Below are 17,061 nucleotides of genomic sequence, written 5' to 3' on the forward strand. Positions count from 1 at the left end.
TATTCAGGCTTAATTCAGGGAACTGGAGCACAGATCCAGTTCCCTACATCAAGAACCCCTCACCAACGTCAAGGAACCTTCCTTGAGGGGCCGTGGAGTGGGATATCCTCGTGTTTTTCCAGATCGTAAAATCGAAGGACGACTGTTTCCGTCAGCAAGTACTTTCATAGCAAAATAATACTTAATTCTCGCTGTTATTATTCACATTGTTTTTATATTTTCCTGCTCATTGCTTTGATCTCAAATTCCTTCCTAAGCAGTCTGAGGCTTTCTTCACGTGCCGTTGCCCTTTGCACTCAACGTTATCTGTCTCGTCGCCTATTGTCTAAATCACTGACAACACTGTTGATCACACGGCAGTCGGGCTTCTAGCTACGTTCTATCATCGCTGCTGTTTATAGGGGACAGTGCTCTCACAGCTGTCCACTTGTGACTCTGAACTTAATGGTCGCCTCATGGAGGGGTTTCTCAGTGTCTCACTCGGACAACTGTTAGGTTGGGCTAACGTTAGGTTGTCAGTTTATTTGCTAATAGTTGAGGGAATCATCTTCCCCGCTGCCTAGTCTTGGACCAAGCCTCCTCAACCTTAAACACTACAGGAATAAGAACTATTAAGAAACACTCACCATAGTGAAGAATCAACATTGAGTGTAAATAGAACATTGTAAGAATTATTTGCCATTTTACATGTTCATAAGAACATAAGAATGGAGTAAGCCTATTGGCCCATACAAGGCAAGTCTTTCTCTAAACGAATCATTCCCACCTGTTTCACACTGGCATGACACTGTAGTAGTTCCCTGGATTATTACTGTCTACCAACTACCTCCTGATGGCTGATGATACATTATTACATTCTGATATGTTCAGCATGCATGCCTAAAAGATAAAGATTTTATATCTTTGCAAAGGTTACAATGTGCAATTACAGTTTTGATTTGCTAAGTACAAAAAAAAACATCTGAAAATCCCACCTCTAATCAAGGTTTATTTTATTAACTGAAAGTAATTTACAGATTCACATATGATTTGCTGCTAATTTTGCAACCGTACGAACCTTCAACATTTCTGACTTATGACTAATGAAATCATCCAGCCTATTACCATGCAGTGGTGAAACTTAATGTTTGTTAATATTCACTGAGGCTTACACACTTATATAAATATTTTAGCATAGGTAGTCTGGTCTCCTTATCTGTTATGTAGTATACCCTTGTTACCTGTTATGTAGTATACCCTTGTTACCTGTTATGTAGTATACCCTTGTTACCTGTTATGTAGTATACCCTTATTACCTGTTATGTAGTATACCCTTGTTACCTGTTATGTAGTATACCCTTGTTACCTGTTATGTAGTATACCCTTGTTACCTGTTATGTAGTATACCCTTGTTACCTGTTATGTAGTATACCCTTATTACCTGTTATGTAGTATACCCTTGTTACCTGTTATGTAGTATACCCTTATTACCTGTTATGTAGTATACCCTTGTTACCTGTTATGTAGTATACCCTTGTTACCTGTTATGTAGTATACCCTTGTTACCTGTTATGTAGTATACCCTTGTTACCTGTTATGTAGTATACCCTTGTCACCTGTTATGTAGTATACCCTTGTTACCTGTTATGTAGTATACCCTTGTTACCTGTTATGTAGTATACCCTTGTTACCTGTTATGTAGTATACCCTTATTACCTGTTATGTAGTATACCCTTGTTACCTGTTATGTAGTATACCCTTGTTACCTGTTATGTAGTATACCCTTATTACCTGTTATGTAGTATACCCTTGTTACCTGTTATGTAGTATACCCTTGTCACCTGTTATGTAGTATACCCTTGTTACCTGTTATGTAGTATACCCTTGTTACCTGTTATGTAGTATACCCTTGTTACCTGTTATGTAGTATACCCTTGTTACCTGTTATGTAGAATACCCTTGTTACCTGTTATGTAGAATACCCTTGTTACCTGTTATGTAGTATACCCTTATCTGTTATGTAGTATACCCTTGTTACCTGTTATGTAGAATACCCTTGTTACCTGTTATGTAGAATACCCTTGTTACCTGTTATGTAGTATACCCTTGTTGCCTGTTATGTAGTATACCCTTGTTGCCTGTTATGTAGAATACCCTTATTACCTGTTATGTAGTATACCCTTGTTACCTGTTATGTAGTATACCCTTGTTGCCTGTTATGTAGTATACCCTTGTTGCCTGTTATGTAGTATACCCTTGTTACCTGTTATGTAGAATACCCTTGTTACCTGTTATGTAGAATACCCTTGTTACCTGTTATGTAGTATACCCTTGTTACCTGTTATGTAGTATACCCTTGTTACCTGTTATGTAGTATACCCTTGTTACCTGTTATGTAGTATACTCTTGTTACCTGTTATGTAGTATACCCTTATCTGTTATGTAGTATACCCTTGTTACCTGTTATGTAGTATACCCTTGTTACCTGTTATGTAGTATACCCTTGTTACCTGTTATGTAGTATACCCTTGTTACCTGTTATGTAGTATACTCTTGTTACCTGTTATGTAGTATACCCTTATCTGTTATGTAGTATACCCTTGTTACCTGTTATGTAGTATACTCTTGTTACCTGTTATGTACTATACCCTTATCTGTTATGTAGTATACCCTTGTTACCTGTTATGTACTATACCCTTGTTACCTGTTATATAGTATACCCTTATCTGTTATGTAGTATACCCTTACGTAGTATACCCTTGTTACCTGTGATGTAATATACCCTTGTTACCTGTTATGTAGTATACCCTTATCTGTTAGGTAGTATACCCTTATGTAGTATACCCGTGTTACCTGTGATGTAGTATACCCTTGTTACCTGTTTCGTAGTATACTTATCTGTTATGTAGTATACCCTTATCTGTTATGTACTATACCCTTATCTGTTATGTACTATACCCTTGTTATCTGTTATGTAGTATTCCCTTATCTGTTATGTAGTATACCCTTATCTGTTATGTAGTATACCCATACCTGTTACGTAGTATACCCTTATGTATACCCTTATGTACTATACCCTTGTTATGTAGTATTCCCTTATCTGTAATGTAGTATACCCTTATGTGCTATACCCTTGTTATCTGTTATGTAGTATACCCATACCTGTTACGTAGTATACCCTTATGTATACCCTTATGTACTATACCCTTGTTATGTAGTATACCCTTATCTGTTATGTAGTATTCCTTTTTGTAGTATACCCTTGTTATCTGTTATGTAGTATACCCTTGTTATCTGTTATGTAGTATACCCTTGTTATCTGTTATGCAGTATACCCTTATCTGGTATGCAGTATACCCTTATGTAGTATACCCTTGTTATCTGTTATGTGCTATACCCTTGTTATGTTATGCAGTATAACCTTATCTGTTATGCAGTATACCCTTGTTATCTGTTAAGCAGTATACCCTTGTTATGTTATGCAGTATACCCTTGTTATCTGTTAAGCAGTATACCCTTATGTTATGCAGTATACCTTTGTTATCTGTTAAGCAGTATACCCTTGTTATGTTATGCAGTATACCTTTGTTATCTGTTAAGCAGTATACCCTTGTTATGTTATGCAGTATACCTTTGTTATCTGTTAAGCAGTATACCCTTGTTATGTTATGCAGTATACCCTTGTTATCTGTTAAGCAGTATACCCTTGTTATGTTATGCAGTATACCTTTGTTATCTGTTAAGCAGTATACCCTTATGTTATGCAGTATACCTTTATCTGTTAAGCAGTATACCCTTGTTATGTTATGCAGTATACCTTTGTTATCTGTTAAGCAGTATACCCTTGTTATGTTATGCAGTATACCTTTGTTATCTGTTAAGCAGTATACCCTTGTTATGTTATGCAGTATACCTTTATCTGTTAAGCAGTATACCCTTGTTATGTTATGCAGTATACCTTTATCTGTTAAGCAGTATACCCTTGTTATGTTATGCAGTATACCTTTGTTATCTGTTAAGCAGTATACCCTTGTTATGTTATGCAGTATACCTTTATCTGTTAAGCAGTATACCCTTGTTATGTTATGCAGTATACCTTTGTTATCTGTTAAGCAGTATACCCTTGTTATGTTATGCAGTATACCTTTATCTGTTAAGCAGTATACCCTTGTTATGTTATGCAGTATACCTTTATCTGTTAAGCAGTATACCCTTGTTATGTTATGCAGTATACCTTTGTTATCTGTTAAGCAGTATACCCTTGTTATGTTATGCAGTATACCTTTATCTGTTAAGCAGTATACCCTTGTTATGTTATGCAGTATACCTTTATCTGTTAAGCAGTATACCCTTGTTATGTTATGCAGTATACCTTTGTTATCTGTTAAGCAGTATACCCTTGTTATGTTATGCAGTATACCTTTATCTGTTAAGCAGTATACCCTTGTTATGTTATGCAGTATACCTTTGTTATCTGTTAAGCAGTATACCCTTATGTTATGCAGTATACCTTTGTTATCTGTTAAGCAGTATATCCTTGTTATGTTATGCAGTATACCTTTATCTGTTAAGCAGTATACCCTTGTTATGTTATGCAGTATACCTTTGTTATCTGTTAAGCAGTATACCCTTGTTATGTTATGCAGTATACCTTTGTTATCTGTTAAGCAGTATACCCTTGTTATGTTATGCAGTATACCTTTGTTATCTGTTAAGCAGTATACCCTTGTTATGTTATGCAGTATACCTTTGTTATCTGTTAAGCAGTATACCCTTGTTATGTTATGCAGTATACCTTTGTTATCTGTTAAGCAGTATACCCTTGTTATGTTATGCAGTATACCTTTGTTATCTGTTATGCAGCTAAATAATAAATACATGAGAGCACAGTTTATAGTTGTACTGAGGATATATTTCGTGAGTGGTAACATTAACTCATACCTGACCTATTCTTGAAACACTAAATTATGGGGCCCAGGAAGGTGCTTATTATCCGGACTTGCTGATTATCCCACTGTAAGGAATTTACTACCAACTAACTATAAATTTTGTCCAATAAGGTGTACTGGTTGTATGATGGTGAGTATTGCAGGACGCTGGTGTGGATGGTACAACCTGCCAGAGCTGCAGCAACGTGCTGCCTTCTGTCAGAAATATGAAGGTTATGGTGCCTTCTGTCAGTGTCAACACCCATCCTCTCTCACTCCTCATCTAGCTGTAAGTCAACTCTGTTTTTGTAATGTTTTGCTGAAATGTTTTTCTTTATTTTTTACAAAACTTTCCTAAAATGTATGCCTCTTGTAATGCTTCGCTAAAACATATCACGTTTCATTACTATGTTCAGAAGTGATTTATACAACCATCATCACATTGTATATATAAATCATTTTACTCGCTTCACATTTTTAAGAAACGTGATTTACAGTAGTGTTTTATATACATTTTCATAGATAAATTATAGGATGTTATTTTTTATATTTATTAACACATCGGCCGATTCCCACCAAGGCAGGGTGGCCCCGAAAAAGATAAACTTTCATCATCATTCACTCCATCACTGTCTTGCCAGAAGGGTGCTTTACACTACAGTTTATAAAACTGCAACATTAACACCCCTCCTTCAGAGTGCAGGCACTGTACTTCCCATCTCCAGGACTCAAGTCCGGCCTGCCGGTTTCCCTGAATCCCTTCATAAATGTTACTTTGCTCACACTCCAACAGCACGGTAAGTATTAAAAACCATTTGTCTCCATTCACTCCTATCAAATACGCTCACGCATGCCTGCTGGAAGTCCACGCCCCTCGCACACGTCCTCGCCCTCCTTCCAACCTTTCCTAGGCCGACCCCTACCCCGCCTTCCAACCTTTCCTAGGCCGACCCCTACCCCGCCTTCCCTCCACTTGGAGAGTGTATTGGATGTTAAACCTTAAAATATTATTTATAAATGACCGTTGATGTTAGATATAGTCACTGATAGCAGAAATAAAGACAGTGTTATGCAGGACTGTATTATCCAGTAGGCACTATGTCCAGGGCCTACAAAAAGTAAAGGACTTGAAGAAAAAATTTAGATTTTTTTTATTTGCATATTAAAAAGTAACAAAAATCTCTTGAATATTTTTAATGAAGTGCAAGAGATGAATTGGAGATGAGCATTAGAGATGAACTTTCCGAGGTATTTTCAGTGCCAAATCAGAATAACATCTTTAAATAATGCTTTTCACAATGTTATTCTCACAGAGAATAGTACATGGTAAGACGAGCATTCTTGTTCCATGGTTGATCGGAGAACATTTTTTGTATCGACTTAATGTCCCATGCATTTTTTTCAACAGCTTCAGTGTACTACCGTGCACCCTCAGTTTCCAGAAACGGTGCAAACATACAGAGAGGTACTGTTCATCTTGTCATCTATTTGAGCTCTGAGCATTGCTTATAAGCTCTTTCTTTCACCTTCTGTAGTTCTGTATCCAATTATAAATTTGTGCTCCGGCATCATGGAGAGTACTTCGATGTGATCTGATGTCTTCATCAGCAGTAATCCTGTATTTGTGTTCCTCCAATCATCAAAACCAATTTGAAAGTGATTAAAACACTTGTTGCTGCCAAATAGTTTGGACACATGGCAGTACACTTGACCAGTTGAAGGTGAGCAAGTTACCAGTCTCTCTCGACAGATTCTGTTTGCCAAGTGCCTACACAACTTTTCCTTGTTTACGTACCTCTTCTTTACACAAAATTTTCTGCCTGACATTGAAAAGTTAGTCATTAATACTCTGCAGTGGGATGATTTCAGCAAACTAGCACCTCAAATCTACGGTGACTTTTTCTTCCAGAGTGCAGGATCACTTACAGTTTTAGTCCTAGTAAAGTAACCATCTGATGTTATCTTTGAAGACTGATACACAAATAACCCCCATTTATGCAAACTCTCTGCTACCTATTTGTCAGCCATGCCTCTACCCAGGAAAAAATTTCTCCTGCTATTCCGTGTGCCTTAAGTTTCCTCAATAGCCTCTGGTGTGGAACTCTGTCGAAAGCCTTACTGAAGTCCATATACACAATATCGTATTCAGTACCATGATCTACCTCCTCAGACACCTTAGTGAAAAAAGTTAGTAAATTCGTAAGACAGGAACGCCCCTTTGTAAAACCGTGTTGAGATTCACTAATCAATCTGTGCCTATCAAGATGGCTACGAATTGCTTCGGCAATTATTGATTCCATAAATTTTCCCGCTATAGAGGTAAGGCTTGTTGGTCTATAGTTCGAAGCCAAGGACCTGTCACCTGCCTTGTAAATAGGTATTACATTTGCCATTTTCCACTTATCAGGCACTATGCCAGTTTGTAGTGATATGTTAAAAAGATTAGCCAAAGGTATGCTAACTTCCTCTTTACATTCCTTTAACACCCTTGCAAACAGTTCATCAGGACCTGGGGATTTGTTAAGTTTTAGTTTCTCTATTTGTCTGAGGACCATGTCACTAGTTGCCGCAATTGTGCATAGTTTATTATTATCCTGTTCTACATAATCTATTATTTCAGGAATATCGCTAGTATTTTCCTGGGTGAAAACTGAGAGGAAGTAGGTATTGAGAATTTCTCACATATCCTATTCACTGTCAGTGATCTGACCAGAGTTACTCTTAAGTGGGCCAATCTTGTCCCTAATCTTACTTCTGTATATCTGAAAGAACCCTTTTGGGTTAGTCTTTGAATCCCTTGCTGCGACCTTAGCCTCATAATCCCTTTTTGCTTTTCTTATTCCTTTCTTTATTTCTCTCTTTAATTGAATATATTGATTTCTTAACTGCCCATCCCCTCTTTTGATACGCCTGTATATGCCTCTCTTTTGACCAATGAGATGTTTTAATCTATTGTTCATCCATTTGGGATCATTTTTGTTAGATCTAATTTCCCTACTTGGAACAAAAGTTGTCTGGGCAGCTAGAACTATGCTCTGAAAAACGTCATATTGGCAACCAAGATCACCTACCTGACCCATAGTCAGGACATCCCAATTTAGCCCACCCAGGTAATTTTTCAGTCCCATGAAGTCGGCCAAGTGAAAATCTGGGACAGATTTGATTGCAGTTATTTGGGTAATTCCGTGATATATTGAAACTAAGTGATTTGTGATCACTTTCCCCAAGCTCATCATTGACCTCAAGTAACCCACACATAGAAGAGAGGAGCTTACGACGACGTTTCGGTCCGACTTGGACCATTTACAAAGTAGAGCAGGACGGGTATATATAGGCACGAAGAGGTAGTGGTAGTAGTAGTAGTGGTAGTAGTAGTGGCGGAGATGGAAGTAGTAATGGGGAAGTAAGGAGGAGGAGCCAGTCAAATACAAAGAAAGGGGAACACTACAAGGGAGCTAGGTACCCACAGAGGGAGAGCAAGAACACAGAGGTGGGGGGAGGGGAAATAATGAAATAAATAATGAAGGAACAGAAACACAAGACAGAAGAAAGAAAGACAACCCAGAAGAGAAAAAAGGAAAGAGGAAAGGGAAAGAGGGAGAAGAAGAAAAAAGTAGGAATCAGATTAAGTCACGGGTGTTATGAAGTTTGGAGCATTTTACAATGTAGTGGGAGAGGAAGGCCTAACACTATTTTTGTGCTCCCTAAGTCTGTCAGAAAGACTTGCCGAGGAGATAAAACACCTCAATTACTGGGAGCGCTTGAGGTTCCTAAACCTGTATTCCCTGGAACGCAGGCGGGAGAGATACATGATTATATACACCTGGAAAATCCTAGAGGGACTAGTACCGAACTTGCACACGAAAATCACTCACTACGAAAGCAAAAGACTTGGCAGACGATGCACCATCCCCCCAATGAAAAGCAGGGGTGTCACTAGCACGTTAAGAGACCATACAATAAGTGTCAGGGGCCCGAGACTGTTCAACTGCCTCCCAGCACACATAAGGGGGATTACCAACAGACCCCTGGCAGTCTTCAAGCTGGCACTGGACAAGCACCTAAAGTCAGTTCCTGATCAGCCGGGCTGTGGCTCGTACGTTGGTTTGCGTGCAGCCAGCAGCAACAGCCTGGTTGATCAGGCGCTGATCCACCAGGCCTGGTCACAGACCGGGCCGCGGGGGCGTTGACCCCCGAAACTCTCTCCAGGTAAACTCCAGGTAAACACTAACAATGCTCTTTTCTGTCACGTCAGAGATCACAGCCATCCTATTGACTGGTCTTCTGCTAAAACTGTCTTCCCTACTTCCAACTCGAACAGTCGCCGTTTGGTTGAATCCTCCCTAATACACAACTTTCCTTGTATGAATCTTAGTCCTGGCTTCGTCTCTGTAGATGCCTTCCTCTCCCACTACATTGTAAAATGCTCCAAACTTCAGAACACCCGTGACTTAACCTGATTCCTCCTTTTTTCTTCTTCTCCCTCTTTCCCTTTCCTCTTTCCTTTTCCTCTTTCCTTTTTTCTCTTCTGGGTTGTCTTTCTTTCTTCTGTCTTGTGTTTCTGTTCCTTCATTATTTATTTCATTATTTCACCTCCCCCCACCTCTGTTCTTGCTCTCCCTCTGTGGGCACCTAGCTCCCTTGCAGTGCTCCCCTTTCTTTGTATTTGACTGGCTCCTCCTCCTCCTTACTTCCCCATTACTACTACTACTACTACTACTACTAATATATATATATATACCCGTCCTGCTCTACTTCTCGTTGGTGTGACTTTGTAAATGGTCCAAGTCGGACCGAAACGTCGTCGTAAGCTCCTCTCTTCTACGTGCGAGTTATTTGTGTATCGTTCCAGTCACGGTATTGTGCCTTTTTTTGTTATTAACCTCAAGATTATTAATTAGTGAATCTTTGTTGGCAAGAACCAAGTCAAGCAGATTGTTTCCTCTAGTTGGTTCTGTCACAACCTGTTCTAAAAAGCAATCCTGAACCGTATCAGGAAAGTCACTAGACTCAAGATTTCCTGTCATATTGTTTCAATCAATTTGTCTAAAGTTAAAATCTTCCATTATCACAACATTTTCATATCTAGATGCCTTATGAATTTCGTCCCGTAACAGCTTACTGCACTCCCTGTCAAGGTTTGGGGGCCTATAAATCACACCCAAAATTAATTTGTCACGTCCCTCGAGAAACTGTAGCCAAACAGATTGTGTTCGATGTTTCTAATCTTATATAATGTCTAAGACAATTAAAATTTTCTCTGACATACATCGCCACTCCACCACCCTTCCTATTGACCCTATCAGTGTGGAATAGTTTATAACCCTGTATGTTGTATTCAGAAGACATAAGTCATAAGTTTGTCTCCTACGTGAGGATTAATTATATATTGTTCCAGTCACGGAAGTTGATTTTTTTCCTCCCACATCTACTTCCAGAGGAACACTGGCTTCCTCATCACATAATCCACCCTCCATGTGAGAGTATGATTCTCACTCAAGATCAACATTTTCACAAGGTTCGCTATTATCCTCATTAATGTTGAGTCCATTTTGACTAGCTGTCTGCCCATAGAAATCGATATATCTACGAAAATGCGTCCACCAAAGGGCCTACGGAACAAATTTCGGAGTTAATTATAACCACATTGCATGTGTGTCTTGTGCCCAAGTGTTGCACTTGTTTTGTTCATCAACTTGTCGGTATTATACTCCATGACTAACACGTTAAGTATCTATGGCCTTCAAGGAACATGATAGGGCCCTGCAGGTGGTAATGTTGTGGCGCTGCGTGCAGGCTACGGTTACACTTCGGTTCAGGATTGTGGGTTGTCACATCATGGCCTCCTGTGGGTTGTCACATCATGGCCTCCTGTGGGTTGTCACATCATGGCCTCCTGTGGGTTGTCACATCATGGCCTCCTGTGATTAGTTGAGAATTTTGGACTTCACTGATTGACCGTCACCAACAAACTGGAGACAGAATGGACCTTCATCGGGTTAGGTCATGTAAGATTCGTCAGGAAACAGGGCAAGTGTTTCCTGACGCGGGTCTTAGTCATATGACCCACCACTGCAACGGGTGGGGGGAAAAAAAAGCATCACGTTGCCACCACCGACACTCTTGACGGGAAAAACCAATGAATACAAGAACATAGGGCGAGAAACAAGAACACGAATAGAGATAATTGCAAGGGAAGTTTGTGTACTCTTCTATACACAAGGTCCTTGTGGCTTAGCGCTTCTTTTTGATTAAAATAATAATAATAATATACACAATGTTCATATAATCCCTATTTTATGGATTCTTGATGTTAGTGTTGATACAGAGTTGCAGCCTTAATGGCTCTCAAGCAGTCGATATAGGATTTACACTTAACTAAATTATGAAGTTTTGCTATTCTAGTCTAGTGTGGGGTCTCACTACATTTTGTACTGTCTCCTAGCACATTATGGTACTTATAAATTGTTTAGCGCAATCCTTACCAAGTGTCTCCTTACAGCCGGCGCTGCTGCTGAAGGAACCCATCCCTATCGTCATTGTCACCTCACGGCATCAGTACAAGGTCCTCAGGTTGGTATGTGCGACTGTCTGCCTAATACAATCAGTAATTTATTCGCCTATAATGTTTATTTATTATCAAAACTAATATAATGTGTATTTAAATTTCGAGTTATTGTAGCACCTGCTTCCTCCGGCTAAATCCGTTATTGCCATTTTTTTTCAGTTTATAACTGTCATCTGTTGTTCATTTTATGTTTTTTTATGGCATATAATTATCATGTTTCTTACTGTCATCCTGTTAGCCAACGAGGACTTCTTCACTGTTTGCAGCTATCTACCATCATTTATACTTTTCAAATGTAAATGCCTTTATGGAAATCTTATAAGTTTTAATACGCTGTCTGCATGTTTCCTTTAACTGCGGCCAACAAGACACAACCCCCATAGGCCAATTTAGGTTTTAACATAGGTTGAATAAAATTAAAACGGATTAAGACATTTAATGACATTTGGTTCATTGTTGGGCTTTGTAAAGTACACAAATACTACCATATAAATAACTCATAAAGAATCCTAAGGCCAGATCATGGAGGGGAAGTCAAGTCAAGTCACATCATGTGAGAGGTGATTTACGATTATGGTATTGAGTTAAGAAAGTTTTTTTTTTTTCTTGCTGTGTCAATGTATACATTCCCATGTTGTGTTGGGTAGACTGTGAGGTGAATGGTGGCTGCTTCAACACACCTTTTGGCTTTAGAAATTTTACATAGTATTAGTCATGTTTTCCCCCAACCATGATGTATGAGAGTTGCTTCCATGAACCACGAAGGCATTGTGTCGTTGATTCTTGATGAATATTTGTGCTCTTGTAAGCATGTTTATAGATCGCTGATTTTCTTACCATCTTGGTATTTGTACAGCAAACGCCTGTTGTGCCTGTGTTATTGTTCTGTCTCTTAGTTTTGGAGAACTCTGGTTTTTATGGTAAAGACCACTGTAGGGGTGGGTGTCATTTCAATATTATTGTTCCTAATTAATTTCCTCTCTTCTCACGACTTATTTCCTGACTATGTGCGTGCGTTACTTTTCACGTCATTAAAATTTCTGAAATGAGTACGGATAATATCGCTTGTGTCGGTCTCTTGAAAACGGCATATCAGCCAGAATGAATGAAAATGTTTTCCTAGACATGTGTAACAGTGTTGTTGTGGAGAGCCAAGATAACCTCTCCATTGTTATGGTTCTTGCATTCACCTGTGAGATGATGGATCGTCATTATAGCCATTTAGTGATGGACTGTGTGTCAGGTGAACATGGTTTTGAAGGAGGTTTGTCTATTATTACATATACTGCTGGAAGCTCAACCTTAACCTGTTCTTTGTAAAACTACTGCTTTATCTCCTAGATTCATCTCAAGACTCATAATCGTAATATACTACTATAAAATTACACTTAATTGGCTTTTAACAGTAATGTGCTGTCAGTATTACTTAGGATTTTTTTCTTTTGAGTTGTTGACCGTGTGCATCTGTATGTGTGCTATAACTTGCATTTCAAAAATAAATGCAAAATTAACGTAAATTTACATAAAATAATTTTGCTTACCTTCGAACTGTCTGTTTAAAGAAAGACTACTTACTGTTCTGTTCTTTCATTAACACGGCTTCTTCTCTTTGGTTCATATATCTTACTTCTTATCTTTTACTTCCTTTTCACGACTCTGGGTAATTCCTACGTAACAGTAAGAATTCCAGTCCAGTCGGAGCGAAATCTTTAGAGCTGTCATAGATAGATGATTACTTGACGTCATCCTGATGGCCCTATTGAAGTCTTCCACCTGAGGCTGACACATTTTATTACCTCGTGCATACAACTCATCCTGTTTGATGTAATATGAGAGCTAAAGTTTGGTCTAACAATGTATTGTTTTTACCCCAACGGCCGTCTCCCACCGAGGAAGAATGAACCAAAAACAGGAAATACAATCACTAGCATTCTTTTTATTCATTCAGTAGCTGTCGTGTCGAAAATGCGGGTGTTAGTGACGTAGTTGGTAGCGTCCTCAGGTCACACTGAAGTCCGGGGATCGATCCTAGTACGAGTGAAACGTTGGTCATGTTTCCTTACACCTGTTGCCCCTGTTCACATAGCAGTAAGTACGTACCTGGGTGTTAGTCGACTATTATGGGTGGCATTCTGGAGGACAAGATGAACCTAAGCTGCCTGAATTGCTGTGCATAAGCATGGGCTGTCTATATAGTATGGCAGTGATGTCGGCTAGGTCTGTAATAGTTGTATCATGTACTTGTAGAAATATTATTATTTAGTATTTATATTTTTATTATTAGCGCGTGACCATCACAATTCAAGCTGGATGTATTTCAGTCGCTGCTCGATCCGAGAAATGTATCCTCCTATTTGTCATATATCGGGGAAGGAGAGAGGGAGGAAAAAAAGTAGGTCCCTTTTTACCCTTAACATATAAGTGCGGGTAATGAGGCGCACTGGCTCACCAAGGATTGTCCCATCAAGGACAGAAAGTTTTGTTCAAACTGCGGAAGTGAGGGAGATGACTTCAGGTTCTACACTACCACTAATACTCCAACATTCCTCAACTCCAAGAGTAACCATTGTACTCCTTCAGCAAAATGCCCATTAAGGAAGAAAATCAGCGCTAAGAAAATCCAAGAGAACCTGATAAACAGCACAAAATCTCTGCTCTTTGCAGCCATCACCAAACTACAGTCCGACGCCACCAAGATTCTCAAAGCCAAACAGACATCCTCCACCAGCAACTCCTCTTCTTCACTTCCAGACGGCGCTCCTTCAAAAGTTTTGTATTGCTTGGTGTATGCACATCTTGCAAGTGCAGCCAACCCTGGAACTTTTTTAACACCACAATAAACGAAATCTTCCGCTTCAACAACTTGCCAAGTTTCAACTTGCCTGACTCTACACCTACTGCCGACATCGTCAAGCTTATCTTCAACGTCGTAAACTTCACTGCACCTGCTGACCTCTACCTTCACTGCACCGTTCCTGATACATCTCCAACTGCTGAAAGGACTTCAACCACCGACAACAACGACATTTCTACTCATTGCCTCCCAAGCCTCTTCCAACGATATTTCATACTCTCAGCCAACTGACAAGCCATCAACACATCTCACCACTGCTCCTGACCAACCACAGCCACCTACCAGTACCAACGAAGACCAGTCTACAGAATCCTCTTCCGAGGAAGAGGACAAAGAAGACACCCACACCAGTACTACAGAATGGAACACCCTAGTCTTCACATCTCCATCCAACAGCGATACTATGATGGGCTTTGAATTGTACAAGGGGCTTTGTGTTGGAACTGTCAAGTTTGCCTGTGAGCCACCACATCACGTGACACAAGTACTGGAGTTCGTCAAACCCCACAAATACACCTTTGGACACAAAGCACAAATGTATCGCCTCTCCAGAAACAACTTCAAGATGTTTGAAAACGGTTCTTCAACTAACCCACCTTAAATAGTCATTGCATTCAACACCTTCCAACTGCCTTCTCCTGTGACCCTGCCTACTGGCCTCTCCTTCGACCCTGCCTGCTGCCCTACTAATCAAGACCTGCACCCCACGACTGCCTGCTAGCACAGCCTGCGCCTTCTGTTCTTCTCATTGCCCACGAGTGCTTAGCTGCTGGGTTTAGCCTTGGCTTTTTCTCTACACTTGAAGATATTCTTCTCCAGCGCTGTTCATCTGTCCCCACTTCCCCGCTCACCCCACTCTACAGTCGTCGTCGGCGCACCGGCCAACTACACCGCCTCGCCTTCCATTACTACTATCAACTGTGGATTTTACCCACCTCCACTTAGATTTAGCCTTATAAAAATAAAACAAAGACGGGGACAGTGAATACGTTATTCCATTCTATTACAATTTATTAATATTTATATAACAATATTCTTGGTTAAAAAGGAAAGGGACTGATATTAACATAACTGGGGATAATACAAGAATATTGAGACTGGGGAATACAATTAGCTGACGAGATCGAATATACACTTGCAGAATAGTCCTTAGAACAGCTCAGTCCTAGGAGACCAGCCAGCATCTAGCCACAGTTCTCAAGACCCCGCACTGGCCTCATCTGTCTCCTCGCCCGGCCACAGCTCTTCCCTCAGCAAAAGCCTCTCGAAAGTCCTTTCTTAGCTACTTCTCTGAGCTTATATAGACCGCCACATGTGGCCTCCATAGAGGTTAGAATCCACTAACAAGATTTGGGTTTGAGGATTACCAACCACCACTCTTCTCAAACAGAGAGGTCTAAGAGACCATGACAGGTGTTCTCTCTAGAAATTACAAAGGCTCCACACGCCACACTTGGTCACGTCCCGTGGGACTTCATCACTTGGCTTAATAACCCAGATTAGCACCAACTACTGTAGTCTCGGGTAGAAACTGGTCACCTTATGTGACCTAGGCCTGGTCACAGACCGGACAGCGGGGGGTTGACCCCCGAAACTCTCTCCAGGTATACTCCAGGTAAGACACATGTGCAACATCTGGATATCTTTATTGTAGACGTTTCGCCATCCAGTGGCTTTATCAGTACAGATTCTAGGACATAATTAGAAGACAGTAGAACTATATACAAAAGTGACTATGCCCTCGTCTGCTACACGTCCCTATCCACTGACGTCTATATAACCGCCAATCTCCTTACCTTTGCTCCAGATTCTCCACCACCACGATGCTGTAAACACTAACTCCAAGACTGAGGGACTGATTACCTCATCTTTTGTATATAGTTCTACTGTCTTCTAATTATGTCCTAGAATCTGTATTGATAAAGCCACTGGATGGCGAAACGTCTACAATAAAGATATCCAGATGTTGCACATGTGTCTTAACTTTCATATTGTCGGTATTTTATACCTTTCTTGCACAACTGTACTCCAGGTAATATTGGAGGCAATCTCAACATATCACACATTGCATAAGTTTAGCCGCTTCTACCTCAATCCATGCAGAAGGAATAGTGCAGTTGGTCATGGAAAATCTAATTAAACCCGTATTTTGTAAAGTATTACAGTATTTATAGATTTCTAGTATAATATCAGTGCCATTCAAATGTACATCTTCCCAAACTTCTCCACTAACCTTTGCAACCTCTCTTCAGAATGTCCAGATAAGAATGTCATTGGCATCGAGCAACTATGACAATATCCACTTCATATTAGGTTCATTATCTATTAATCCCACACCGCCTCCTAATATTCTAAACATTTACTTGTTTTATAACCGTGTTCATAAACATATGAGGTAGATGCTGCGGATGTATGAAATAAGTAGTAAGTTACTAAAAGCAGTAAAGACGTTTTTATCTGGAGAGTGAAGTTCAGGTTAGAGCATGTAGGGTTGAAGGGGACTTTGTAACTGTTACATATAAAATAGAGTAGCCGCATACTTCGAATGTTCTAAATTTTGTTCAATAAAAAAATAAGTCACTAATTGAGGTGGTAGTGTTTGAGGGCTTGTGTATTGGAAAGGTGCGCTTCTTGTCCTGGAAGACGCGCTAGTCTTCCCAGAGAGTGATGTCTTTTTCTGGGTATTAATGATGGAAATATTTCTCCTTTCATCAAAAGGTGCCGCAGTTTAC

At 39.8% G+C, this 17,061-nt stretch overlaps 1 protein-coding gene across 1 annotated transcript in view; it reads left to right on the forward strand.

Moving 5' to 3' along the window:
• LOC128696196 (protein O-linked-mannose beta-1,2-N-acetylglucosaminyltransferase 1-like) overlaps nt 1-17,061 on the forward strand; it is a 121,390-nt gene that overhangs the window by 20,761 nt on the left and 83,568 nt on the right. The window contains exons 5-6 of the mRNA XM_070094830.1: nt 5,072-5,196; nt 11,410-11,480. Coding sequence (XP_069950931.1) covers nt 5,072-5,196; nt 11,410-11,480 — 196 coding nt within the window. The remainder of the gene's footprint in view (nt 1-5,071; nt 5,197-11,409; nt 11,481-17,061) is intronic.

The sequence above is a fragment of the Cherax quadricarinatus genome, chromosome 48, assembly GCF_038502225.1.
Source record: "Cherax quadricarinatus isolate ZL_2023a chromosome 48, ASM3850222v1, whole genome shotgun sequence".
Classification (NCBI taxonomy): domain Eukaryota; kingdom Metazoa; phylum Arthropoda; class Malacostraca; order Decapoda; family Parastacidae; genus Cherax; species Cherax quadricarinatus.